The sequence below is a fragment of the Oncorhynchus kisutch genome, linkage group LG2 (assembly GCF_002021735.2).
Source record: "Oncorhynchus kisutch isolate 150728-3 linkage group LG2, Okis_V2, whole genome shotgun sequence".
Classification (NCBI taxonomy): Eukaryota; Metazoa; Chordata; class Actinopteri; order Salmoniformes; family Salmonidae; genus Oncorhynchus; species Oncorhynchus kisutch.
In genome coordinates, this window is record NC_034175.2 from 8,666,502 (window position 1) to 8,693,498 (window position 26,997).

At 43.4% G+C, this 26,997-nt stretch overlaps 1 protein-coding gene across 4 annotated transcripts in view; it reads right to left on the bottom strand.

Annotated features, from left to right (window-relative positions):
- The window catches only part of LOC109900891 (histone-lysine N-methyltransferase 2A), a 78,840-nt gene that overhangs the window by 13,158 nt on the left and 38,685 nt on the right, over positions 1-26,997 (bottom strand). For all 4 annotated transcript variants that reach the window (XM_031802674.1, XM_031802681.1, XM_031802677.1 and 1 more), the window contains 16 exons: positions 19,470-19,654; positions 19,046-19,147; positions 18,782-18,892; positions 17,443-17,519; positions 16,115-16,350; positions 15,853-16,007; positions 15,512-15,649; positions 15,198-15,356; positions 14,980-15,097; positions 14,791-14,869; positions 14,540-14,700; positions 13,099-13,242; positions 9,700-12,973; positions 8,954-9,063; positions 8,677-8,814; positions 8,095-8,347 (listed from right to left, as the gene is read on the bottom strand). In XM_031802674.1, coding sequence (XP_031658534.1) covers positions 8,095-8,347; positions 8,677-8,814; positions 8,954-9,063; positions 9,700-12,973; positions 13,099-13,242; positions 14,540-14,700; positions 14,791-14,869; positions 14,980-15,097; positions 15,198-15,356; positions 15,512-15,649; positions 15,853-16,007; positions 16,115-16,350; positions 17,443-17,519; positions 18,782-18,892; positions 19,046-19,147; positions 19,470-19,654 — 5,440 coding nt within the window. The remainder of the gene's footprint in view (positions 1-8,094; positions 8,348-8,676; positions 8,815-8,953; positions 9,064-9,699; positions 12,974-13,098; positions 13,243-14,539; positions 14,701-14,790; positions 14,870-14,979; positions 15,098-15,197; positions 15,357-15,511; positions 15,650-15,852; positions 16,008-16,114; positions 16,351-17,442; positions 17,520-18,781; positions 18,893-19,045; positions 19,148-19,469; positions 19,655-26,997) is intronic.

A 26,997-nucleotide genomic window follows, 5' to 3' on the forward strand; every position in this document is an offset into this window, starting at 1 on the left:
AGGATAGCTTTTTCAAACAGAACTTTGCATCCTGTAACACAAACTCCAAAACGTTCTGGGACACTAAAGTCCATGGAGAATAAGAGCACCTCCTCCCAGCTGCCCACTGCACTGAGGATAGGAAACACTGTCACCACCGACAAATCTATGATAATCTAGAATTTCAATAAGCACTTTTCTACATCTGGCCATGCTTTCCACCTGGCAACTCCTACCCCGGTCAACAGCTCTGCAACCCCAACCTGCCCACTTTCTCCTACAGATCACCTGGGCTAGACAATCTGGACCCTCTCTTTCTAAAACTATCCGCCGCAATTGTTGCAACCCCTATTACACCTCTCTTTCGTATCGTCTGAGATCCCTAAAGATTGAAAGCTGCCGCGGTCATCCCCCTCTTCAAAGGGGGAGACAATGTAGACCCAAATACAAACTGTTACAGGCCTATATCTATACTACCCTGCCTGCCTTTCTAGTCTTTGAAAGCCAAGTTAACAAACAGATCACCGACCATTTTGAATTCCACCGTACCTTCTCCGGTATGCAATCTGGTTTCCGAGCTGGTCATGGGTGCACCTCAACAACGCTCAAGGTCCTAAACGATATCATAACCGCCATCGATAAAAGACAATACTGTGCAGCCTTCTTCATCGAACTGGCCAAGGCTTTCGAATCTGTCAATCACCACATTCTTATCGGCAGACTCAATAGCCTTGGCTTCTCAAACGACTGCCTCGCCTGGTTCACCAACTACTTCTCAGATTGAGTTCAGAGTGTCAAATCAGAGGGCCTGTTGTCCAGACCTCAGGCAGTCTATGTGGGTGCCACAGGGTTCAATTCTCGGGCCGACTCTTTTCTCTGTATACATCAATGATGTTGCTCTTGTTGTTGGTGATTCTCTGATCCACCTCTACGCAGACGACATCATTCTGTATACATCTGGCCCTTCTTTGGGCACTGTGTTAACAAACCTCCAGAAGAGCTTCAATGTCATACAACACTCCTTCCGTGGCCACCAACTGCTCTTAAATGCAAGTAAAACTAAATGCATGCTTTTCAAACAATCGCTGCCCGCACCTGCCTGCCCGTCTAGCATTACTACTCTGGACGGCAGACTGTGATATGGCCATTTCTTGGAGAGACTCCTTCCCCTCCAGGAGACTGTCAAATATGACAACACCACCCACAATGACACCCAAGGGACTCTTATGCTTCTCACTTTGCTTGGTGAGGTAGATTGCTGCTATAACTTGATGACACCTCACATACCTAACCATTTACTTGGCTTTCTTGTAGAGTGTACCATTGTTTTCAGTGCCATGATGTCCTTAAGGAGCAGATTCAACGCATGAGCAGCACAGCCTATGGGTGTGATGTGAGGGTAGGACTCCTCCCCTTTAGACCAAGCGGCCTTCATGTTCGCAACATTGTCTGTCACCAGTGCAAATACCTTCTGTGGTTCAAGGTCACTGATGACTGCCTTCAGCTCATCTGCAATGTAGAGACCAGTGTGTCTGTTGTCCCTTGTGTCTGTGCTCTACTGGTTGAGGGGTGGAGATGTAGTTAATTATTCCTTGCCCACGAACATTCAACCACCCATCAGAGATGACTGCAATACAGTCTGCTTTCTCTATGATTTGCTTGACCTTCACTTGAACTCTGTTGAACTCCGCATCCAGCAAATTAGTAGATAAAGCATGTCTGGTTGGAGGGGTGTATGCTGTGGGAAGAACATTCTGAAATCTCTTCCAATACACATTGCATGTGACCAGAGGTGAACCAGTTGCATACACAGCTCGAGCAAGACATTCATCAGCATTTCTCTGACTATGTTCCTCCATTGAGTAAAAAAAAAATCCAGGAGGACCATGAGCTGTTGCTATGGATAAGGTGTCACATCATTTTCACCTCGAATAGGAGTAGAGGGACTTTTGTCAAAGGTTGCTTGTTGTGAGCACGGAGGGAACGTTATTCACTTTGCCAGATGATTTTTCATGTTTGTTGCATTCCTCACATATAGTGGGGCAAAAAAAGTATTTAGTCAGCCACCAATTGTGCAAGTTCTCCCACTTAAAAAGATGAGGCCTGTAATTTTCATCATAGGTACACTTCAACTATGACAGACAAAATGAGAAGAAAAAATAAATCCAGAAATTCACATTGTAGGACTTTTAATGAATTTATTGGCAAATTATGGTGGAAAATAAGTATTTGGTCAATAACACAAGTTTCTCAATACTTTGTTATATACCCTTTGTTGGCAATGACAGAGGTCAAACGTTTTCTGTAAGTCTTCACAAGGTTTTCACACACTGTTGCTGGTATTTTGGCCCATTCCTCCATGCAGATCTCCTCTAGAGCAGTGATGTTTTGGGGATGTTGCTGGGCAATACGGACTTTCAACTCCCTCCAAAGATTTTCTATGGGGTGAGATCTGGAGACTGGCTAGGCCACTCCAGGACCTTGAAATGCTTCTTACGAAGCCACTCCTTCGTTGCCCGGGCGGTGTGTTTGGGATCATTGTCATGCTGAAAGACCCAGCCACGTTTCATCTTCAATGCCCTTGCTGATGGAAGGAGGTTTTCACTCAAAATCTCACGATACATGGCCCCATTCATTCTTTCCTTTACACGGATCAGTCGTCCTGGTCCCTTTGCAGAAAAACAGCCCCAACGCATGATGTTTCCACCCCCATGCTTCACAGTAGGTATGGTGTTCTTTGGATGCAACTCAGCATTCTTTGTCCTCCAAACACGACAAGTTGAGTTTTTACCAAAAAGTTATATTTTGGTTTCATCGGACAATATGACATTCTCCCAATCTTCTTCTGGATCATCCAAATGCTCTCTAGCGAACTTCAGACGTGCCTGGACATGTACTGGCTTAAGCAGGGGGACACGTCTGGGCACTGCAGGATTTGAGTCCCTGGCGGCGTAGTGTGTTACTGATGGTAGGCTTTGTTACTTTGGTCCCAGCTCTCTGCAGGTCATTCACTAGGTCCCCCCGTGTGGTTCTGGGATTTTTGCTCACCGTTCTTGTGATCATTTTGACCCCACGGGGTGAGATCTTGCGTGGAGCCCCAGATCGAGGGAGATTATCAGTGGTCTTGTATGTCTTCCATTTCCTAATAATTGCTCCCACAGCTGATTTCTTCAAACCAAGCTGCTTACCTATTGCAGATTCAGTCTTCCCAGCCTGGTGCAGGTCTACAATTTTGTTTCTGGTGTCCTTTGACAGCTCTTTGGTCTTGGCCATAGTGAAGTTTGGAGTGTGACTGAGGTTGTGGACAGGTGTCTTTTATACTGATAAGTTCAAACTGGTGCCATTAATACAGGTAACGAGTGGAGGACAGAGGAGCCTCTTAAAGAAGAAGTTACAGGTCTGTGAGAGCCAGAAATCTTGCTTGTTTGTAGATGACCAAATACTTTTTTCCACCATAATTTGCAAATAAATTCATGAAAAATCCTACAATGTGATTTTCTGGATTTTTTTCCTGATTTTGTCTGTCATAGTTGAAGTGTACCTATGATGAAAATGACAGGCCTCTCTCATCTTTTTAAGTGGGAGAACTTGCACAATTGGTGGCTGACTAATTACTTTTTTGCCCCACTGTATGATTTGGCACAGTATTTGCAAATGTACACAGCTTTTCCTTCTACATTAGCTGCAGTGAAATGTCTCCACACGTCATATATTGCACGTGGCAATATCCTGTAAAGATTAGAAACAAACAAGTAAAAATAAAATAAAAATACAATTCCATGTAGAGAAAAATAGTTAACCTCTTTGGGCTGGGGGGTAGTATTGAGTAGCTTGGATGAATAAGGCGCCCAGAGTAAACTGCCTGCTACTCAGGGCCAGAAGCTAAGATATGCATATTATTAGTAGTTTTGGATAGAAAACACTGAAGTTTCTTAACTTCTTAAGGTGTAGGGGGCAGCATTTTCACTTCTGGATAAATAGTGTGCACAATTTCAACTTCCTGCTACTCATGCCAAGAATATAAGATATGCATATTTTTACTAGATTTGGATAGAAAACTCTGATGTTTCTAAAACTGTTTGAATCATGTCTGTGAGTATAACATAACTTATGTAGCAGGCAAAACCCCGAGGACTAACCGTTCTCTGTCTGTTTAGTGAGTTCTCATTGGCAAACGATATTTCTTAGGCACTTGTTTTCAGTTCCTACCGCTTCCACTGGATGTCACCAATCTTTGGAGTTTGGTTGAGGTTATTCCTTTGCGCAATGAAGAAGTACGGCCATCTAGGAAATGGGTAACACTGTTGAGTTGCGCAAGACTTGTAATGTAGCGTTAGTTTCCTCTCGTCCTCTATTGAAAACAGATAGACCAGTCTTCAATTAGATCGATTATTAACGTTTAAAAATACCTAAAGTTGTATTACAAAAGTAGTTTGAAATGTTTTGGCAAAGTTTACAGGCAATATTATGTAGTGACGTTGTGCAATTTGGAAGCTGTTTTTTTCTGGATCAAACGCGCCAAGTAAATGGACATTTCGGATATATATGGACGGAATTAAATCGAACAAAAGGACCAAATGTGATGTTTATGGGATATATTGGAGTGCCAACAAAAGAAGCTCGTCAAAGGTAAGGCATGTTTTATATTTTATTTCTGCGTTTTGTGTAGCGCCTGCAGGGTTGAAATATGCTACTCTTTGTTTACTGTTGTGCTATCATCAGATAATAGCTTCTTATGCTTTCGCCAAAGTCTTTTTAAAATCTGACATGTTGCCTGGATTCACAACAAGTGTAGCTTTAATTTAGTATCTTACATGTGTGATTTAATGAAAGTTTGATTTTTATATAATTTTATTTGAATTTGCCGCGCTGCAATTTCCCTGGCTTTCGGCCAAGTGGGACGCAAGCATCCCCGATACCATAAGAAGTTAAACTGTTTGAATGATGTCTGTGAGAGTAACAGAACTCATATGGCAGGCAAAAAGCTGAGAAAAAATCCAACCAGGAAGTGGGAAATCTGAGGTTCGGAGATTTTCAAGTCTTTGCCTATCCAATATACAGTGTAAATTTGGTCCGATTGCACTTCCCAAGGCTTCCACTAGATGTCAACAGTCTTTAGAACCTTGTTTCAGGCTTCTACTGTGAGGGGGAGCGAATAAGAGCTGTTTGACTCAGGGGTCTGGCAGAATGCCATGAGCTATGTCACGTGCGCAGCCGTGAGAGCGAACTGCGTTCCCTTTCATTTCTAAAGACAAAGGAATTGTCCGGTTAGAATATTATTGAAGATTTATGATAAAAACATCCTAAAGCTTGATTCTATACATCGTTTGACATGTTTCTACGAACCGTAATGGAACTGTTTTGACTTTTCACAAGTGCCTGCACCTTGTGAATTTGGATTTGTGAACTAAACACGTGAACAAAAAGGAGGTATTTGGACATAAATTATGGACTTTATCGAACAAAACAAACAATTATTGTGGAGCTGGGATTTCTGGGAGTGCATTCCAATGAAGATCAAAGGTAAGTGAATATTATAATGCTATTTCTGACTTCTGTTGACTCCACAACTTGGCGGGTATCTGTATGCCTTGTTTTGGTGGCTGAGCGCTGTACTCAGATTATTCCATGGTGTGCTTTCGCTGTAAAGCTTTTTTGAAATCGGACAGTGGTTGCATTAAGGAGAAGTATATCTTTAATTCCATGCATAAAACTTGTATTTTCATCAACATTTATGTAAATTCTATTTCTGTAAATTGATGTGGCTCTCTGCAAAATCACTGGATGTTTTGGAAGCAAAACATTACTGAACATAACGCGCAATTGCAAGCTGAGATTTTTAGATATATGAACTTTATCGAATAAAACATACATGTATTGTGTAACATGAAGTCGTATGAACGCCATATGATGAAGATCAAAGGTTTGTGATTAATTCTCTCTATTTCTGCGTTTTGTGACTCCTCTCTTTGGCTGGAAAAATGGCTGTGTTTTTTCCCGTTAACGGGATCTCAGCCGTAAGAAGTTAATCTAACTGCTTAAACAACTCCTTTGTAAGATAAATGTTTTAAAATGAAACATGTATGGAAACAGGTGAATTAACACTAAGTTAGCAGGCTCAAGCAAGCTAAAAACCCACATGGTAGCAAAAACTAACTAGCAGAAACTGTTAACAAGTTAGAAATGATTTAAACACACTTTGCTGTAGGCTACTAAACTCAGCAAAAAAATAAACATCCCTTTTCCAGGGCCCTGTCTTAAAGATGATTCATAAAAATCCAAATAACTTCACAGATCTTCATTGTAAAGGGTTTAAACACTGTTTCGCATGCTTGTTCAATGAACCATAAACAATTAATGAACATGCACCTGTGGAACGGTCATTAAGAAAATAACAGCTTACAGACGGTAGGCAATTAAGGTCACAGTTATGAAAACTTAGGACACTAAAGAGGCCTTTCTACTGACTCAGAAAAACAAAAGAAAGATGCCCAGGGTCCCATGCCTTAGGCATGCTGCAAGGAGGCATGAGGACTGCAGATGTGGCCAGGGCAATAAAATGCAATGTCCGTAGTGTGAGACGCCTAAGACAGCACTATAGGGAGACAGGATGGCTGACCATCCACGCAGTTGCAAGCCACGTGTAACAACACCTGCACAGTATTGGTACATCTGAACATCACACCTGCGGGACAGGTACAGGATGGCAACAACAACAACTGCCCGAGTTAAACCAGGAAGGCACAATCCCTCCATCAGTGCTCCGCAATAGGCGGAGAGAGGCTGGACTGAGGGCTTGCAAAAAGTGAACCTGATGGGACTGGCAAAAAGTGCTCTTCACTGACGAGTCGCGGTTTTGTCTCACTCGGGGTGATGGTTGGATTCGCGTTTATTGTCGAAGGAACGAGTGTTACACTGAGGCCTGTACTCTGGAGCGGGATCGATTTGGAGGTGGAAGGTCCGTCATGGTCTGGGGCAGGGTGTCACAGGATCATCGGACTGAGCATGCTGTCATTGCAGGCAATCGCAACGCTGCACGTTAAAGGGACGATATCCTCCTCCCTCATGTGGTACCCTTCCTGCAGGCTCATCCTGACATGACCCTCCAGCATGACAATTCCACCAGCCATACTGCTCGTTCTGTGCGTGATTTCCTGCAAGACAGGAATGTCAGTGTTCTGCCATGGGCAGCGAAGAGCCCGGATCTCAATCCAATTGAGCACATCTGGGACCTGTTGGATCGGAGGGTGAGGCCCGGGGCCATTCCCCAAGAAATGTCTTGCAGGTGCCTTGGTGGAAGAGTGGGGAAACATCTCACAGCAAGAATAAGGGCAATCTGGTGCAGTTCATGAGGAGATGCACTGCAGTACTTAATGCAGCTGGTGGCCACACCAGATACTGACTGTTACTTTGATTTTGACCCAGTCTATGTTCAGGGACACTTTATTCCATTTCTGTTAGTCACATGTCTGTGGAACTTGTTCAGTTTATGTCTGTTGTTGAATCTTGTTATGTTAATACAAATATTTACACGTTAAGTTTGCTGAAAATAAACGCAGTTGACAGTGAGCGGACGTTTCTTTTATTGCTGAGTTTATTAACTAGTTAATAAAATATATTCACCCCACCCAGTATTGTAATCAAAACCAGAAAGCATGTTGTCCTTGACTCAGACAGTGTAGTAGTGTGGGCACAATAGCATCTCATTAGTGTGCAAGATCTTGAGAATCAGCTGTACATGTAATGGAAGAGTGGACTGCACGTGATGGTAGAATGCACTGTGCATGCAGAGATTTGCAATTCCATTGAATTGGGGACAGTTTAACCAAAATATGTCACAAAACCTAGAATTGCCTTGTGTATCCCACAAAAAATGTTCCCCAAAAAATTCCCATGGGCAATTTCCAGAAATATACCGGAATGTTTCCGACCCTTTGCAACCCTACTCATGATACAGAGGAAGTGTTGGTGAAATGTTGACAATATATGTAAGATTAATCTGTAAGACAACTCAGAACCAATTTACAAATTACACTCCAAAATAATGACTTCCCTTATAATTTCTATATTTAACTTCCAGGGCCCCTGAAGTGAACAGAACACAGGGACACTGACCTGAGGTAGACCTCAGAGCGGGCACATCCAGAGGGGTTGACAGGCAGGTCCTCCTCTTGGCTGATCTGTTTAAAGAAGCGGAAGGCGTGGCTATGGCAGCGGCGGGCCCCCTGGAGCTGCTCCACCAAGAAGACCACCGTGTCGTGGAGCAGGCCCAGCATACGGACACCTGTCATCCCAGAGAAGGACAGCTGCCTAAGCCTTGCCCCTGCCCGCGCCTCCTGGACACAGTCTATCACTGCCCTCCAGGCAACTTAGGAGGGAAAGGAGGGTTGCAGAGAAATATAGAGAGAAGAGTAAGACGTGAGTAACACAGCATAACACACAAATGTAATACATATGGAAATTAGCCTACATTTTGTGCTAGATGGTTTATTACACAAGTTAATTCTAGCCAAGTACGAGAACAAGTATTTTTCATAATCTTATGTTTAGTCACATGTAGAAATAGTGGGTATTTGTACAGAAATCATTGCCTTGAGTGTTGGGAAATGTAATAATTTCTAAACAAACACATGAAGAACACATGAAGATAAGACACATGAAGTCTATTCATTTGCCCTTTCCTCCCTGAAACCTCACCCTCTATGCTGTCTGCCTCCACACTGAAGCCGTCATCGCTTTTGATCTCGAAGCGAAGGTGGGGCTGGTCTCGGCTGGGGGGACGCTTATCGTCCTCGTCTGATGGCAGCAGCTCATCATCTGAGCACGATACAGCACCTGGCAGGATGGAAATACCACAGGGTATTTTCAAATCAGGCACACTTGTTTACAGGTATAAGAAGTATCATCAGTCATCATCATCCAAGTCATCGTCATACAGACATACTGTTCATACGGTACCATTACACATAAGTACCTGAGTATTTGTTCCAGTCAGTCAGGGCACTGCGGCCCACTGCGTCCCAGTTCTGTTTACCCATGTCCCCCCCAAATCGAGGTATAGACAGGCGGTCCCAAGGCCCTGGCCTGTGAGGAATATAACAAGAGAAACACTGAAATCGACTGGATACAGGCTGAATATCACTCACTGTATTAGATACACACTTTAGGGCAGAAATGCAGTGATGACAATTGGAGAGCATCGTGCAAACTAGGAGCTGTATTGTAGATTGGTAAATGAGTGGTGACAATGACAATCTCAGTTATGACTTCAAAAAAGGTTTCTATGCATGACCTGCTCTTTATAGTTACTGACCTCTACATAGCCTATCGACAGTTCTATTTCAGGAGTAAAACGCCTTGTTCTATTTGTCATATCATACTGTAGGTTACTAGTAGTGAGAGGAAGAGTTAAGAGTAAGGTAAAAAATATCCAGACATGATCTTATCGACACTAAAGAGAAGAGGCCCACACTGGAAACATGAGCGACGTGCCAATTTGAAAATAAATAATATTTCAATATGAATCTGACTTTGAGCATAGTTGCAGATGTAGCAACTTAATCACTTTCAAATTAAAACGGAACTCTACAGGAGACTCACTGGCCATTAAACATAAAGGCATGACTATTCTTATATTATTAATTGGAAATAATATTTGTACATTTTGTCTCATTACTCAATTCATTAGATCACTGCCCTGATAAGTTCCAAAAGACTAACCTGGTGCTTTCAGAGTCACTCAAGTGCTCCTCCTTTAGCTTGTCCAGGTCCAACACACCTTTCACCGTTGGGGTTTTAATGCGAACACCCCCAGCCCTGCTGGAGACAGCAGCAAAGCTGTCTTTGGGTACCGACAGGTCCTCCTTAGCACTAGGGGGCTCTGGCTCTAGGAAGTCTGTCTTGGACTTCTTTGTGGCACCAATGCGATCTGAAAGGGAGGACACCCTCTTCATACGGACATGGGCGCGAGAAGGGCGGGGTGTTGAAACAGACAGTGTGTTGGCTGCGGGCTCGGGTTCGATGAGTAGTCCTGGGGGCAGGACCACAGATTTCAAGGAAGGGTTGTTACGGAATGTGGAGGGACTCAGTATGCGCGGACCGGTCCGGTTGGGGGTGTAGTTACTGGCCATGGCTTGGTTGATGATGGCTTGGGCGCTCTCAGTCTTGGTCATGGAGGAACTCCCGTCCTGACCAGCAAACTCAAACAGGTCTGCAGCTTTGTCAGACTTCTCTCTCTTAGAAGTTGTGGAAGGTTCTTTCTTCTTTCTGGGTTTCTTCATCCCTGGTATAGCTCCATCTGCAGATACGCTTGCGTTCTTCCTGGGTTTCTTGACCGCAGTTGCTGCCACTGTCCCATTGCTGTTATGTGTGAGCAGTTGAGTGATGGTAGCTGGGTTCTGAACCACAGGCGTGGCCATCCTAGGGACATGGGTTGGCATGGCAATCCCTGTAACTGGGGTGGACATTGTACCAGCTGCTGCCAAGGTGGCAGACAGGGCATTGCTCTGAAGGAGGCTGGCTATCTGAGTGACACAATTATAGGAGGGACAGCTCTGACTGGGAAGCTGGAACGTGTTGCTCTCTGGGTTCTTCACAAAGATCTGGCCCAGGCGGTTGACCAGTAGAACGTGAGGTGTAGGGTCCACGTTAGGACCACCCACTTCCTTCACAGTAAGGATAGCGTGGCCAGGTAGTCCCTGAGTTAACAGCGGCTGTTGGGGCTCCAGTGGCGGCCTGGGGGTGGAGAAGTTGATGGAGATGGTGTGTCCCATGGCAGCTTCCTTCTGCAGAGACGTGGAGCTGTATCCGTTAATCATCACAGGGGCAGAGGAGGGCTGAAGTGAAGAGAGCATGGGGTGACACTGGGTGGAAAGAGCATCGGAGAGAGAGGATACGGAGGGAGCGGAGGATACAATGGTAATTGCTGTGGAGACAACGGCCTGGGATTGTGTGGAGAATATAGGCAGAGAGACAGATCCATAAGATGGGAGCCTGACGCTTGATGTTGCAGATAAAATGGGATCAATTTGAGAGGACAAATGTGGAAGTGCACTGTCTGGAATAGGTGCTGATAATTTGGTACAAAAGGTCTCCATGGGCGGCAAGACTGTTGACCCTTGGGAGGATGTCAGGGGTTGTAGTGAGATGCTACTGAGAGGTGGCCTTGAAGGGTTAAAGCCAGGCAAAGAGGACTGCACAGAGGGACTCATTTGTAAAGGGTTCATCTGTGCTACGCTGGGGTTAGGGAAGTCCGAGGAGATAAGAGAAGAGGGTTGAAGAAGCTCCAACAGGGTGCCCTGACTACTGCTCAACGAGGGATCTCGTGAACTCTCTGTCAAGTGGTTCATGTAAATGGCAGATCCATCTGTGTGCGATACAAAGTGGCCGCTGTTAGAATCCAAGAAGAGGTCTTTTGGGTCTTGAGGCTGATGGGTTTCCATGGGAGCATCAACCTGGACAGGGACCAGCTCAGTGAAACAAGTGCTGGGGGAGGGAGGATCACACCTTTCAAGAACAAGTGGAGCCCCAGGGACAAAGTCCAGACCGGAAACTTGAAATAAATCCTCTGGGTAGACCGTATCAGGCACCTTAGTATGGACAAAGTCCAGCAGAGTTCCTTGAAGGGGTGCAATCAGCACTGGTTCGTGGGAGTCTAAGGAGGGGACTGAGTTATTTTGCTCTACAGGAGTTGGGAAGGTGTATAACTGCAGGGGAGTAGTATTCACATCAGCAGGGCTGTGTGTTGTGGAAGGGTCCACTGCAGCTGGTCTTCGAGCTTCTGGTGAGTTCTCAGTTGGCGCAAGGGTCACACTGTCCAATTCAGTCCTAGCTAGTTGTGTGGCATTAAAGGCTTTGGATGGATCATGGGGTCTATACGCTGGGGGAGGTTTTGTAGCGGGGAGGAAAACTCTGGTTGTAGACTTGAAAGGGTTGCTAAGGGGTGACTGATCTGGGACAGGGCTTCCAGGGTCTGCACGTAGACCATTTGTTGTAATTTTTACTTCAGGCGGAACATGTGTTTGAGCTGTGTTCTGAACTTGACTGGCACTCTTCAGTTTCTGAGCCCCATCTGTGGTTGTCACGCTGGCATCACTCTCAGTCCCATCGTCCACACCGTCCAGCTGAGGGATAGATCTTGAAGAGGGAGAGGCAGGAGCCTGGGGTGGGTCCCTGGCACCTGTGCGACTGACCACAGTGTGCGAGAAGTCAAAATAGTGCTCCATGTCCTCATCAGAGGAAGTGTTCCCCCAGTCTTGCCTGGTGGATGCAGCTGAGCGGGTCAGGGCTGTACGGGTCTTCCTCTTGCGAACCTCGGGCTTCCAGAACTCCTCTTGGTTGTCGTCGCCCTCCACGTCTATCTGGGCACCACAGTTCATGGCCACTCCCTCATTCACTAGCGTCTCCTCAATCTCAAGCTCAGTCTTCAACTCGGAGACCATGGCCACGTCAGAGTCCTCGTGGAATTGTGTGAAAGAGCCCCTAAGTGGTGAGGTGCTGTTAGGTGCAGGGTTATCCTCCGGTTCTGGGGAGGCCAGGAAGTTGTGTGGTACCTCCACTGAGTCTGACTGGTTCAGGTCAAAAGACAGCCTGGGTCTAGGGGAGTGCTGGACAGTTGGTGAGAGGGACAGGCAAGGGAAGCTGCCCACACTGTCTTCCCACGGTGGCTGGGGAAAGAGTCCTGAGGTAGAGTGAGTCATGTTCCCGGGGCAACGGGCAGAGGAAGCACTTCGACCTCCGACAGGGCGGGCAGAGGGAGAGGTCAGCAGGATATCAGTAGCGCCGAGGGGAAACAGCGGAGAGGTGGGTACGGAGGCCTTGGGATGCATGGAGCCCCCAGTGCGGAGGGTGATTAGTCCCGATCCAGTTGGAGAGCCCAGGGGTGGGGAGGACATGTCCCTGCGGGTTTGGGAGTGGGGGCTGTGGCGACGAGGCCTGCGTGTCTCCTCCAGGTCACTGATGGTCAGGATGTGGTGGGGTTTGGACTTGGTAGCTCCTGCAGAGGAAAATAAGATAGCAGTGAGACAACTGATTTCTGGGTAATATCTAGAAATCACTCAAAACCTGACAATTGTCTTTTTTTTATTAGAAAACAACATTAGCCAACCACGGAACAGTTACCTGGGGAGGGCAGAGGCCGGAACAGTCCTCCAGTTGGTCTCCTGATTTTGGGCCTTGCCCCTTGGTCAGGTTTAGGGAGTGGAGCGGAGAAGCTGGGAGTAGTGGGTCGGGAATGTGCCACATCAACCTCTTGGGCATCAGATTCTAGAGGTGAAACAACAACAACAACAACTCTGTTTCCTATGCCACGTCAAAGTCTTGCTAATATCCACGTTGCAGTGTAAGAAAGCCAACAGTCACATTAATATTTATACTGAACATAAATAGCAATGCAACATTCAACAATATCAACAATTTCATTGAATGACAGTTCATAAGTAAATCTGGCTATTTAAATGCATTAGGCCCTAATCTATGGCTTTCACATGACTGGGAATACAGATATGCATATTTTGGTCACAGATGCCTTAAAAAAAAAAGGTAGGGGCGTGGATCAGAAAAGTATCGGGTGTGAGCACTATTTTTGCCTCATGAAGCGCAATATCTACTTCATATAGAGTTCATCAAGCTGTTGATTGTGGCTTGTGGAATGTGGTCCCCTCTCCACTTAAACGTCTGCATGAAGTTGCTGGATAGTGGCAGGAACTGGAACACACGGTTGTACACGTCGATCCAGAGCTTCCCAAACATGCTCACGGAGTGACATGCCTGGTGAGTACGAAGGCCATGGAAGAACTGGAACATTTTCAGCTTCCAGGAATTGTGTACAGATCCTTGCGACATGGTGCAGTGCATTATCATTCTGAAACATGAGGTGATGGCGGTGGGTGAATGGCACGAGAATGGCACGACGGGATCGTGTTATGGTATCTCTGTGCATTCAAATTGCCATCAATAAAATGCAATTGTGTTCGATGTCCGTAGCTTATGCCTGCCCATACCCGCATGCCACGATGGGGCACTCGGTTCACAACATCAGCAAAACGCTCACCCACACGTGGCCATACAACGTGATCTGCAGTTGTGAGGTCGGTTGGGCATACTGCCAAATTCTCTAAAACAACTTTGGAGGCAGCTTATGGTAGAGAACTAAACATTCAATTTTCTGGCAACATGTCTGGTGGACATTCCTGCAGTGAGCATGCAAATTACACGCTCCCTCAAAACTTGAGACATTTGTAGTATTGCGTTGTGTGATAAAAATGCACATTTTAGAGTGGCCTTTTATTGTTCCCAGCACAAGGTGCACCTGTGTAATGGTCATGCTGTTTAATCAGCTTCTTGATATGCCACACCTGTCAGGTGAATGGATTATACATTATTAGTAAACAAATTAGTGCACAAAATTTGAGCTAAATAACCTTTTGTATGTATAGAAATTGATATAATATTTAATTTCAGCTCATGAAACATGGCACCAACACTTTACATGTTGCGCTTATATTTTTGTTCAGTGGAGTAGTGAGGGTTTGATGCAGTGTTGTGTTACCAAGACTCTCACCTGACTGGGCGCAGGGGCTGTGTGCTATAGTGCTATTCTCTCCCTTGTCAGGCATCTCTTCAGCAGGTTTCTCAGGGACCGGCGGTCGGACCTCACGGATCGTACACGTGTATTTGCATCGCCGCAGTGGGTTCACCGTGCTCCAGTACCAGCGAGAACACCTGCGGAGAGGAGGAGTTGAAAGGTTGTCATAAAAAAAAACAAGTCTAAACATGCCAATTTCTCATTCATTATTAATTGCTGCTACTTACCGGTAACCCACTGGGAAAAGTTTTCCTTGCTTTGCAGACAGCTCAGTCAGCATACCTAGCTTTTCAATCTGCAAAGAGCCTGAATTCAGAAAATAACTATGATTAGATGAGCAAAACCCATGACCAGTCCTGTTATACTTATACTCAAGTGAGCTAAAAATAACAATGTAATGTGTCGAGAAAATATACCAATCATCAAATTGATGTTTTCTGGCTCGAGTCCAGTCAAGAACTTCCTGCGAAGACTGATCCCATCAAAGTCCACGTACATCCTCCGATTCACCTCAAACCCTTGGCCGGTGATGATCTGCAATGGAAAAAAAACAAATGTACACATGCGTGAGGAAACTCATTCAGATGTTTAAAAAAAACAACAGTCCCACTGCTGAGTAGTCCCAGGACTTTACCTTGCCACTGATGAGGTCTCTGTGTTTGTAGCAGTAGACCTTCTTGTCGTCCTGGAATACACAGTTGCGGGAGCGGGCACACATGAAGTGGTAGTTGCTCTGGCAGGAGGTCAGACAGCAGCCCACTGTGGCACCTGTATGGTTACAGCGCTCACAGCGCTGCGGAAACAAGGAGACAGGTTAGATCAGTCCAGGAGGAGAGAATAAGGGTGGATAATGAGTTTGAGAGAGATGATGGACAGTGGACAAAGATACACAAATTACAGCTGCTGGAAAAACAAGAATGTCACTGCACAAATAAAGTGAAGCCTCACCATGAAGCGCCCCCTAGCGACGGCACTGTGCACGTGCATCAGAGAGCCATTGTCCTCCTCGAACACCTCTGCGGACCACATGGAGCAGTTGATGTGAGCCCATTCGTTCTGGCCCAGGTACAGCAGCCTGCCCGCCTCCTGAAGGACACATGGAGGTTAGAAATACAGTACTGATGGGTTACCTACTGTGTGGTTTTGGTTGACTTAATTTCCTGTGAGTCAAGGGCTGTTATGTTGAAAAAGGGTTTGAAGGCTCAGTGCTCTGAAGTCAGAGTGCGATTTGTGTTTCTTCCACCATGCTGCTCAGAAGTGTTCTGACACCTAGTTTCAGTCTTACTCACATTGGACTTAGCATCTCCATACTTTTGGCACAGTGAGCATTGCCTCCCGTCGTCCTTGGACCACCCTGTGTCTAGGTCAGCCTTTGACAGCCGTCCCTCAGACTTGAATGGACGTCCCTCAGACATGGATTGCCGTCCGGCTCTTCCCCTTTTCCCTGAGGGACAAATGCCAAACATCAAACCAAAACAATTCCCTTAGGAAATTGGTTGATTCAATATTTTCGTTCTCATAGTTTTTCCTCCCCTCAGTTGTGTAAAGTACCTTTGAGTTTATTAAGCCTGAAAGCCCTGTTTTTCCTAAAGTGGAGACCCCTGGTTGGCTCTGTGATCAGTGGGGTAGTGGGGTGAGGCACCTCTTCTTGTTTCACCTCCAGGCGTGGTACATTCTCCGTCTGCAGGCTCCCTAGAGGGGCCCTGGACCTTAGCTCCTCCCTCTCACGCCACTGGGCATACACATGCTCAGTGGTGGGGGGCTGAACCGCATGGGACAGCATCCCACTGCAATGGGAAAGAGAATGGATGAAGAAATGGAGGGGTGAGGAGATGAAAGAAGAGGAATTCAAGTTCTGTGTTAGACACCAGCACAAAACTCAAATTTGGATGGTTTAGGCAAACATCTGAGTTACATGCGCACACAGTTACTCAAGTTAGGATTAGACTTTGGGAATACAACTGCGACAGTGGCTCACAACTAGCTAACTTTAATGATGACACTCATTTACATTAAGAAACAATTCATGTTTATTAATCAATCTTTCCCCCAGAAGATAAGGTGACAGACAGGTCAAGTCCTGAGCTTACCACTCTACCTTTAAGGAAAGATGTGAACTGGGAATGTATGGGAGAGGTGGGGGACTGTCCTGGCTTTAACATACAGAAGAAGAAAATAATTATAAGACTAACTTCTGTAACTTCCTGTCACATTGGATTTTAATGACTTTTCCCCCACTTTAAGGTCATTGTTGACAGTACAATTCAAATCAACTTCTCATTTCCCATCAGGATGTGAACAACAGGAGTGTCATACAAATGTGTGGCAAACCAGAAAACATAATCAGTTGCGCCACTGAATGTAGGCTTATGCTGCTTCATGGGGAAAATGCATAAATCACTGCAGGAAGTAGTGAAGCAATATGTCACAACCCAACGTTAAACTGGAATTTCATTGAAATCTTCCCATATGAGTCAATATCTAAGTGTTAAATCCCCAAATCCCAATGTCTGAAAAATAACTCCCAGACAGATAACCTTCTAAGAGCCTTGGTAAATTGTACGCCGAGTTCACAAGCATAACAAAAACTAGGTTTAACAGACTAGGACAGGGATCATCAACTAGATTCAGATGCAGGTCGATTTTCTCTTGAGCAGATGGTCAGGGGGCCGGAACATAATTACACATAATTTGTTGACTGCAAAATGATCGCAAGAAGCCCAAACAGATATAATAATTTGACTAAAACAATCATTTCAAAACCTGCTTAAATTGGTATAAAACCACATTTCTCTATTATGCGTGGGAAATAAAATCACTGTGGGCCACCAGTTGAGATACCCTGAACTAGGAGATTTAAGGAGAAGATTGCTACTCACATAGGCAGGTCTTTGGATCGGGGGTCCCACACTTTGGGGTCCTGACTGTTGAACCAGTTGAAGACCTCCTCCAGAAGCTACAGAGAGAACAGTGAGGAGAGGGTGAATCTACACTCCTCTGTTGGCCATTTTACAACATGTCGTTCATTTTTCTTTCCAATAAACATTGCAAATGTTATGACCACCAGGGGAGTCATGACCACCAGAACCACAGCCCTACAGAGCCCCATAACTCATTCCCAATCACATACTGTTCTGCAAACTAGACAGCCATTTGGAACAGCAGACACTGTAACTGACAAGTAACCTGTAAGTCTATGTCGTTTTTTGTTTGAATTGTTTACGTGTTCGCTATGCGGGGGAAATTATAAAACAAGCGGAACTACGTAGCTAATAACTGTTGTAACGGGGACAGTATTGTAGCAACACACCTTTGGAGGGAAGGCAATCCCGCGCTGTGTTAGCTAAGTTTTCATGTCATCAGGTGTAGTTCGTAAAAGTTGAAGCGTGTACGTTATGATGGTAATGTTATAATAATTAAGGATGAAGTGTGAATTCATGCCAGGAATAATATGTGTGAAGTTTGATTTCCTCCCTTCTGTAATAAGCAGCCAATTAGGTATTTTTCCTTTATTCATGTGTTTAATCTGATACTGTTATAGCTCCGGCTAAACTGTTTATGTGTGTAAGCACTTCAGAGTTATACCAAGCTAATAAGTCACTCGTAAGATAAGGTTGTAAGAGTGTGCTTGACTGTATTTTCATTTACTTTACAGTTCTCACGGAAGGTGATAATTCTGACTAAAACTACAGAATAAAGCCGCCAGTTAAAATCAAGGAACGGTTGTGCTCGTGGTTACTGAAGGGAGCTAGACACCACATGACATAATACTGAGGACTGATATCACTGACTGAGTACAGACCATGTATTGCGTTAGGATGAGGGTATTCAAGTGTCTGTTGTCTAACTTCTGATATTGAATTGTATGAAACATTTAAACTAGTGTGTACAATCTATACACATAACTTCAAAATAAGTTAAGAATGTTTCAAGCAAGATGAGCGTAAAAAGCTGTGTTCAAAGTGCAGCCAAGTGTATATCCGTTTACTATTGTGTGTGTGTGCTTTTAACAAAAACGCTGTGGTTATGTAACTAAAGTACAGTAAAAACGTGATAACATTGCAGACGACTTATAGTTCATCCAACTGTTTTCTGTCATACTGAAAGTACTGTGCTTGTAGCTACATGGTCAAGTAAATACTTCTGATTTGTACTGTACAATTGCCTATGTAAAGAGTTTTCCTCCCAGAGTGTTGCTGTCTGAGTACTCCGCATTACCTTCAAGTAGTAGGAGCGGGCCACGGCTGTGGGCCTTTCATCCTCCGGGAGAGACTCCTCCTGGTCCAGACGCCTCCGCACCACTTGCACCACATCTTCATGGAACGATTTCTACAACATCAACAGACATAGCTAAATAACTATGTTTGTATATTTCTGACACTACTCATTCATCTTCCTTTGAAAATGTTCCTTCAAATGAGAGTTTCAATGTAGAAGAGATCCTGTCCTGCCAATTCAGATGCTATATAGACAGACACTGACCAGGGTGGTGTAGAGGCCTTTGTCAAACTTCTTGCCCACAGCACGGAGGTCACAGGCTGGCTGGCCCTCCGCTCCACTGTCAGGGTCAACCTGGGTCACACACTACAGGAGAGGAATAGGGACAAATTTAGTATGTTAGAGAGAAACAACACTGAACATATAGCCACACAAGCACTTATGTGCAACAGTTCAAGATGAACAGGCAAATAGTCCCAGCAGAACAGGACTATATCAGCTAATCAACTTTTAAAAAGAGAGGAGAGAGTCGTTGCACTCGTTCTGTGAAATTATTTCTTCAGAAAAGCCACATCAAAACTTGACAAGTCATGATAGGTGTTAAAGCATGCTGCTATTTTCAGCTTGCGCATCTGGTCTCATTTAGCATCCTGTGACAAGAAGCATTGTACGGCCTGATATCTCCCACCTGTGAGCAGGTGATGAGGTGCTGGGTGAGAGTGGAGGTGAGCAGGCAGGCCAGCACCTTCTCTACCCCGGCTCTGAGCTCCATGTGGAGCAGCTCCCTCCAGGGGCTGGGCTGGGACTGGCTGCAGGGCCGGCAGGAATACGCCACACTCTCTGGCAGGCTGGACAGAATCTCATACAGGTCACCTGGAGGGGAGGAGAGTGAGAGGGACGGACAACCATCAGAACCATTCCACTACATCAAAATCATGGGAGATAACAGCATGTGATAAACTCAGATTTGGGCTGACCCAGATAGTCGTTGTCTGTTCTTTAGACCAATCAAAATTGTAAAACACATTTTTCAAATATAGACACACTCTATAATTTGAATAAAATCAACTATATGCACTAAGCTTGTCTGACGCTTTAAGCGAACTGTTTGATTAAATAATTAAGACAAATTACTCATGAGGAAGGGAGCCCATTGGCCACAGAGTAAAAACATTTATAACAAATGACAGCAAGTCTCTCCTCCCTGGTGCAGCAAACAGACACCACAGCAAGTGTTTATTGCGCTGTCTGTGCCAAAGCTGCAACATAATAAAATATTTAATTTCTTACTCGTTTCTAAACTGAAAAGTTCTGTTACCGAAATACCTACATTTGTTAAGGAAAACCATTCCCTAGACCCTTGCTCTCTTTAAGTGAAACATGTATGCATGTGACCAATAGGGCCTGGCCTATAGCCTATCATAATCACATCAATAAATTGGTTCTAAAATGCCAAACACATGACAGCAAAATGGATGTGAAAAAGAAACTTGATAGTGCCAAGAGTGTGCAAAGCTGTCATCAAGGCAAAGGGTGGCTACTTTGAAGAATCTCAAATATATTTTCATTTGTATGTTTACTACATGATTCCATGTGTTATTTCATAGTTTTGACATCTTCACTATTATTTTTACAATCTAGAAAATAGGAAAAATAAAATAAAAACCCTTGAATGAGTAGGTGTTATAAAACTTGACTGGTACTGTATAAGGATAATTTATAAAACCAGGCATGTTTAACAGTTAGGCTATTCATTAATTAAGTTGGTGTTTCCCCTCAATTTTCTTATGACAATTAAGGCAAGACCGGTTTCCTCGTCTCCTCATTCAGCTGCTGCCTCCTCCGCATTGTTCTCAACAACATGCTGGTTAACTTTGCTATTATGCACATAGCAACATATAGGGGGAAAGGCGCCAATTCAACGGCGCACTGAAGATTATGTATCAGAACCACTATCCATCGCGGGAGAATTCGCATTTGTTATATAATATTCTATTTATTAGCGTTGCACCATTATTGTTACATTATTGTTACATAATATAACCATTTACAATTTCAGTAGCACATTTTGGAGTTATGGGCTGTGTCATCCTCATGGCCTCGGCAATGGAGCAGTCCACTGAGATAGGCGCGAATTAGACAGCCGGCTTGTGCACCATGAAGAAATACATACATTTGGGACTGTTCGACTAAAGAATGCTCAGTCGACCAACAACCCATTGACAAAACAATCGACCAGTCCACTTAATGGGGTTAGTCTTAATAGAGATACAGTGCCTTCAGAAAATATTTACACCCCTGGACTTTCTCCACATTTTGTTGTGTTACAACCTGAATTTAAAATTGATTAAATTTGTCACTGGCCTACAAACAATACTCCTTAATGTAAAAGGGAAATTGTGTATTTCAAAATGTTTACTAATTGAAAATGAAAAGCTCAAATTTCTTTAGTCAATAAGTATTCAACCCCATTGTTATGGCAAGCCTAAATAGGTTCAGGAGTAAACATTTGCTCAACCGTTTACTGCAGTGGGCTAAATCAGTTTCACACAGCGTTTCTTGGTAATCTTTTATTTATTTATACTTTTAAACCCTTTTTTTCTCCCCTTTTTCGTGATATCCAAATTGGTAGTTACAACAACTATCGTATGGACTCGGGAGAGGCAAAGGACGAGAGTCATACATTCTCCAACACACGACCGTGCCAAGCTGCACTGCTTCTTGACACAATGCTCGCTTAACCCAGAAGCCAGCTGCATCAATGTGTCAGAGGAAACACCGTACAACTGGCGACCGAAGTCAGCATGCATGTGCCTGGCCCGCCACAAGGAGTCGCTAGAGCGTGATGGGACAAGGACATCCCGCTCGGCCAAACCCTCCCCTGGGCCTGGGATCGAACCCGGGTCTGTAGTGACGCCTCAATTAGTTCTTCCATGGCCTGCATACTCACCAGACATGTCGCCCATTAAATATGTTTGGAATGCTCTGGATTGATGTGTACGTCAGCGCGTTCCAGTTCCGCCAAGATCTAGCAGGTTTGCACAGACATTGACGTGTGGGACAACAATCCACAATCAACAGACTGAACTCTATACGAAGGAGATGTGTCGCCCTGCATGAGTCAAATGGAGGTCACACCAGACACTGACTGGTTCTGATCCACGCCCGTATCATTTTATTTAAGGCATCAGTGACCAACAGATGCATATATGTATCCCCAGTCATGTGAAATCCAAAGATTAAGGCCTCATTTTTTTTCAATTGACTGATTTCCTTATATGAACTGTAACTCACGTTTACATTTTTTTCCTAGTTTACTTTTAAACAAAAGTATACACCTCACACACATAGTCATGGGCTTAAAAAAATACAAATAAACCAGTACCATGTCAGAGAGTTGAAATGTATTAAATTGAGTTTGATTCCAAATACTACACTTTATATACACATCATAAAATACTAAAATAACGAAAGACATAGAAACACCGCATTTTCGGCTGGCTTTTTAAAATAATGTTTATTCATTTAAATATTATTAACGTTTGACCATGAGGCCACAAGACAGTGATTTGCTCATTTGGCTGCAGGAAAGAGTTAACATGTCGCATAATACGTTGTATGGACTAACATTGTGCAATAATAGTGTTTAACATGATTCTTTAAAATCTCTGTAACACACACACACAAATTATCTGTACGGTCGCTCAGTTGAGCAGTGAATTTCAAACACAGAATCAACCACAAAACCAGGGAGGTTTTCCAATGCCTCACAAAGGTGGTCACCTATTGCTAGATGGGTAAAAAAAAAAGCATAAATTGAATATCCCTTTGAGCATGGTGAAGTTATTAATTACAGTTTGGATGGTGTACCAATACACCCAGTCACTACAAAGTTGCCAGAGAGGAAGGAAACCGCTCAGGAATTTCACCATGATGCCAATCGTGACTTTTTAAAAACAGTTAAAGAGTTTAATGGCTGTGATAGAAGAAAACTGAGGATGGATCAATATTGTAGTCCCTCCACAATATTAACCTAATTGACAGAGTGAAAAGTAGTAAGCTAAAAATACTCCAAAACATGCATCCTGTTTGCAGTAAGGCACTAAAGTAAAACTGCAAATAATTTGACTAAGAAATTAACTTTATGTCTTGAATACCAGTGGTGTAAAGTACTTTGGTAAAAAATACTTTAAAGTACTACTTAAATAGTTTTTTTTCAGTCTCTGTACTTCACTATTTATATTTTTGACAACTTTTACTTCACTACATTCCTAAAGATGTACTTTTTACTCCAAACTTTTCCCCTGACAACCCAAAATACTCACTACATTTTGAATGCTTAGTAGGACAGGAAAATTATCCAACTAAAGTAGTTATTAAGAGAACATCCCTGGTCATCCCTACGGTCTCTGGCGGACTCACTAAACACAAATCCTTTGTTTGTAAATGATATCTGAGGGAGAGTATGTCCCTGGCTATCCGTAAATACATTTTTAAAAATTACAAGAAAATTGTGCTGTCTGGTTTGCTTAATATAAGGAATTTGCAATGATTTAAACTTTTACTTTTGATACCTAACTATATTTAAAACCAAATACTTTTAGACTATTACTCAATATTACTCAACTATTACTCGGGGGCGGCAGAGTAGCCTAGTGGTTAGAGCGTTGGACTAGTAACCGGAAAGTTGCAAGTTCAAACCCCCGAGCTGACAAGGAACAAATCTGTCGTTCTGCCCCTTCCTAGGCTGTCATTGTAAATAAGAATGAGTTCTTAACTGACTTGCCTGGTTAAATAAAGGTTTAAAAATATATATATATATTACTTTCACTTGAGTAATTTTCTATTAAGGTATCTTTACTTTATCTCAAGTATAACAATTGAGTACTTGTTCCACCATCGCTGAATACAAAGCATTATGTTTGTGGCAAATCCAACAACACATCAGAGTACCACTTTTCATATTTTCAAGCATGGTGGTGGCTGCATCATGCTATGGGTCTGCTTGTCATTTGCAAGGACTAGGGAGTTCAGGTCTGCATTCTAACAGATACTGGGAGACAAATTCATCTTTCAGCAGGACAATAACCTAAAACAAGGCGAAATATACACTGGAGTTGCTTACCAAGACGACGTTGAATGTTTGAGTGACCTAGTTAGCTTTGACTTAAATCTATGCAAGACTTGAATGGCTGTCTAGCATTGATCAACAACGAATTTGGCAGAGATTGAAGAATTTAAAGAATAATGTGCAAATACTGTACAATCCATCTGTTCAAAAACTCTTAGTTAGAAATTTACTCAGAAAGACTCACAGCTGTAATCACTGCCAAAATGTGATTATAACATGTATTGACTAAGGGGGTTGAATACTTAATCAAGATAATTTTATTAACAAGATGTTATTATTTTTTATAATAAAAAAAAAAGTTCAAATACTCTTTCAAAGTAGAAGAGATTCTGAGTAGGCGACAACTAAATCCATTGTAATCCCACCTTGTAACAACAAAATGTAGAAGTGAAGGGGTGTTCCCCCCCTTTGAAATGTCTTTTCAATGTCCATGTGGCCCATTGGTATCGGTTACTTCTATCGTTACTTCATATAGAAGATGAATTACTTGGGGAAGGTAGTGTATAGATTGTATTGGGGGGGGATAATAATGTCTCAATTTACGATGTGCTGGTCCTAGACATCCTTGTATGTAGCCTACTGATTAACGCCTTTTCCCGCTTCTTCCTTTACTCAGACAAGGGGTCTCTCCAACTGGAAGGGATTCTTCCAGCGTGTCCAGGGCCTCATCTGCACTTGTGAATTCCATTCTTTGCTTTCCCTTCCATACTCACAGCATTGCCAGGAATCATAGATGAGTTTAGATTGAACTTTTCTCCAGTGACGGTCTGATCGGAATGAATTTGTAGTGCTTTTTCGCAGCCTAGCAGACAGGCCATGGATGAATCTAATGGATTGGCCGTGGATTTTAATCCCCTTACACCCCTGTGCATTCAGAATGTTGACTTTAGTCTGATAGTTCCACAATTTGAAGATTACCATGCAAGGGTATTTAGCAGGGGTGTGGACTCGAGTCACATGACTTGGACTCGAGTCACAAATCTGACGACTTGCAACTCTACTTTGACACCAATGACTCGTGACTTAACTTGCACTTGAGCCTTTTGACTGGAACTGACTTGATATCCTCCCCAAGCCCAAATATATAAAAATGATGCTATTAAAAGAGTGCAGCACATCAACTCTTCATTTTACGGATTACAGTTTTAATCTGACAGCAGCCAATCAATCAAATTGTGCCAGCTGAGAAAAAGTTGTGCGTGGCAGTGCAGAGGAACGTTGGCGGGCGAATTCAGATGGAGCCCTTGGAAAGATGATACCCCAAATTATTATTTTCGGATATAAAGACTACGCTGTATCAACAAAAAACGGATTGCAACTTGCAAAACATGCGGGAAGAAAATTACAGACGGAGGCGCAACAACTTCAACTTTGTTCGACATTTGAAGCTGCACAAAGAACGGTAAGTCTTAGCTAATATAGCCGACAGCTACATTATTTATAACTTTCTCATGGCTACCCATGTATTTCCATGGAAATATAAAGTTTATTTGCAAAGTAATAAAAGTCTATATTTTTTTAAAGCATTCATGATTTGCGTAAATGTAATATACTAACTATTACTCTTGTTAAAAATATGAAATGGTATTACATTTGGTGAAGAGCACATTATCACTTTTTTCGGACTCGAAACTCAAAGTTTAGGACTTGAGACTTGCCTGTATTGACTTGGGACTTGAGTGCTAAGACTTGAGACTTACTTGACTTGGTCCCACCTCTGGTATTTAGCGTTCTTCTATTTCACGCCGATCTAATGGCATCATCCCAGATCCAGTGGTGATATACCCTTAACAAGTTCCTCTGAAATCAGTTTGACCACGTAGCTGGAAAGGGCTTCTTTTTCCTCGTCTTCCGGTAAAGACAATCTCGTGTTTCGTCTCGTTCTACAGTATTTTCAATTCATCTTCCAAAGTTAGCAGCTTTGTTTCCAAAAGGCAAATTTTGTCATCTTGTTCGCTCACACACATGCCTTGTTGGTACGTGTCTGACACGATAGACTACTTCCTTTTGAGCAAATTTAATTTTTTCAGCACAGATTTTAACTGTTTGTTTTGGTGAGCATCAAGAGCCTTTCAGCTACACTTTGCTGGATATCCTTTAGATGTTCATTACTCTCATTTGCATCTCCAAGTTGTTCCTTGTCTTTTCCTCTGAGGGAAGCCATGGTTGTGTCGCCGCGTCGCTTTACCAACTGATTGGTTTGCTGATATTCACAGATTACCACTCACTCTCTCCCAGGTACTTGAGGATATATTGATCTATCGATTTTATGGGCTTAATTTAAACTGTTGTCTGGCTTCTACATATAACAGTTTTGTCGGTAAAAAAGAGCTACTCGCTCCCCATGCGTCCTAAACAGAGCTACTCTCTCCCCTTGCATCCTATCGGCACCCACATGCCCCTCTCATATGGCACCAATTCCAAGGAAAACAAACTGAAACTAGACAAACAAAAAAATGTGAGAAACATTTTCCTGGGAGCAAAGGTCAACCTCTTCATATCTGGAGAAAAAAAACACTATAAAACAAAAGATGGGAAACGTTGTTATTATATGTGTTTCTGGGTAACCCTGACAGCAAAAGGACAAAGCAAGGAAGCAGAACTCCTTTGGCAGAAAATTACATCAGGCCATTACGTTAAATAACTATTTCGAGAATCACCCACGTAATTCATTCGACCTTTCATACTAGTTCTCTATTGGAAACTCCTGTCCTTACTGTGATGAGTCATTTGTTGAATGCTCTTTAATGCTACTGGGGTCATTGCACCTGATGCACTGACTTGTGTCTCAATATACACAGTAGGCTTGTCACAATTCCAACATTATATAAACGATACCAGGCGAAGTATCATGATACCGAGATTCGGTGGCCTAGCATCCCCTGGAAGCTTTTCTAAACTTTCTCCAAAAACATGTCACTGAAATCCACACTTTCACTTAATACAACAAATTGAACTAATAGAATAGAATACTGCATAGAATGGCTGATTTGCTCATATTTGCAAAGCTCTACCTGTGATATGGCTGGAGGAATGGGAGGAAGGAATATACATCAGTGGAGGATGCTGAAGGGAGACAGCTCAT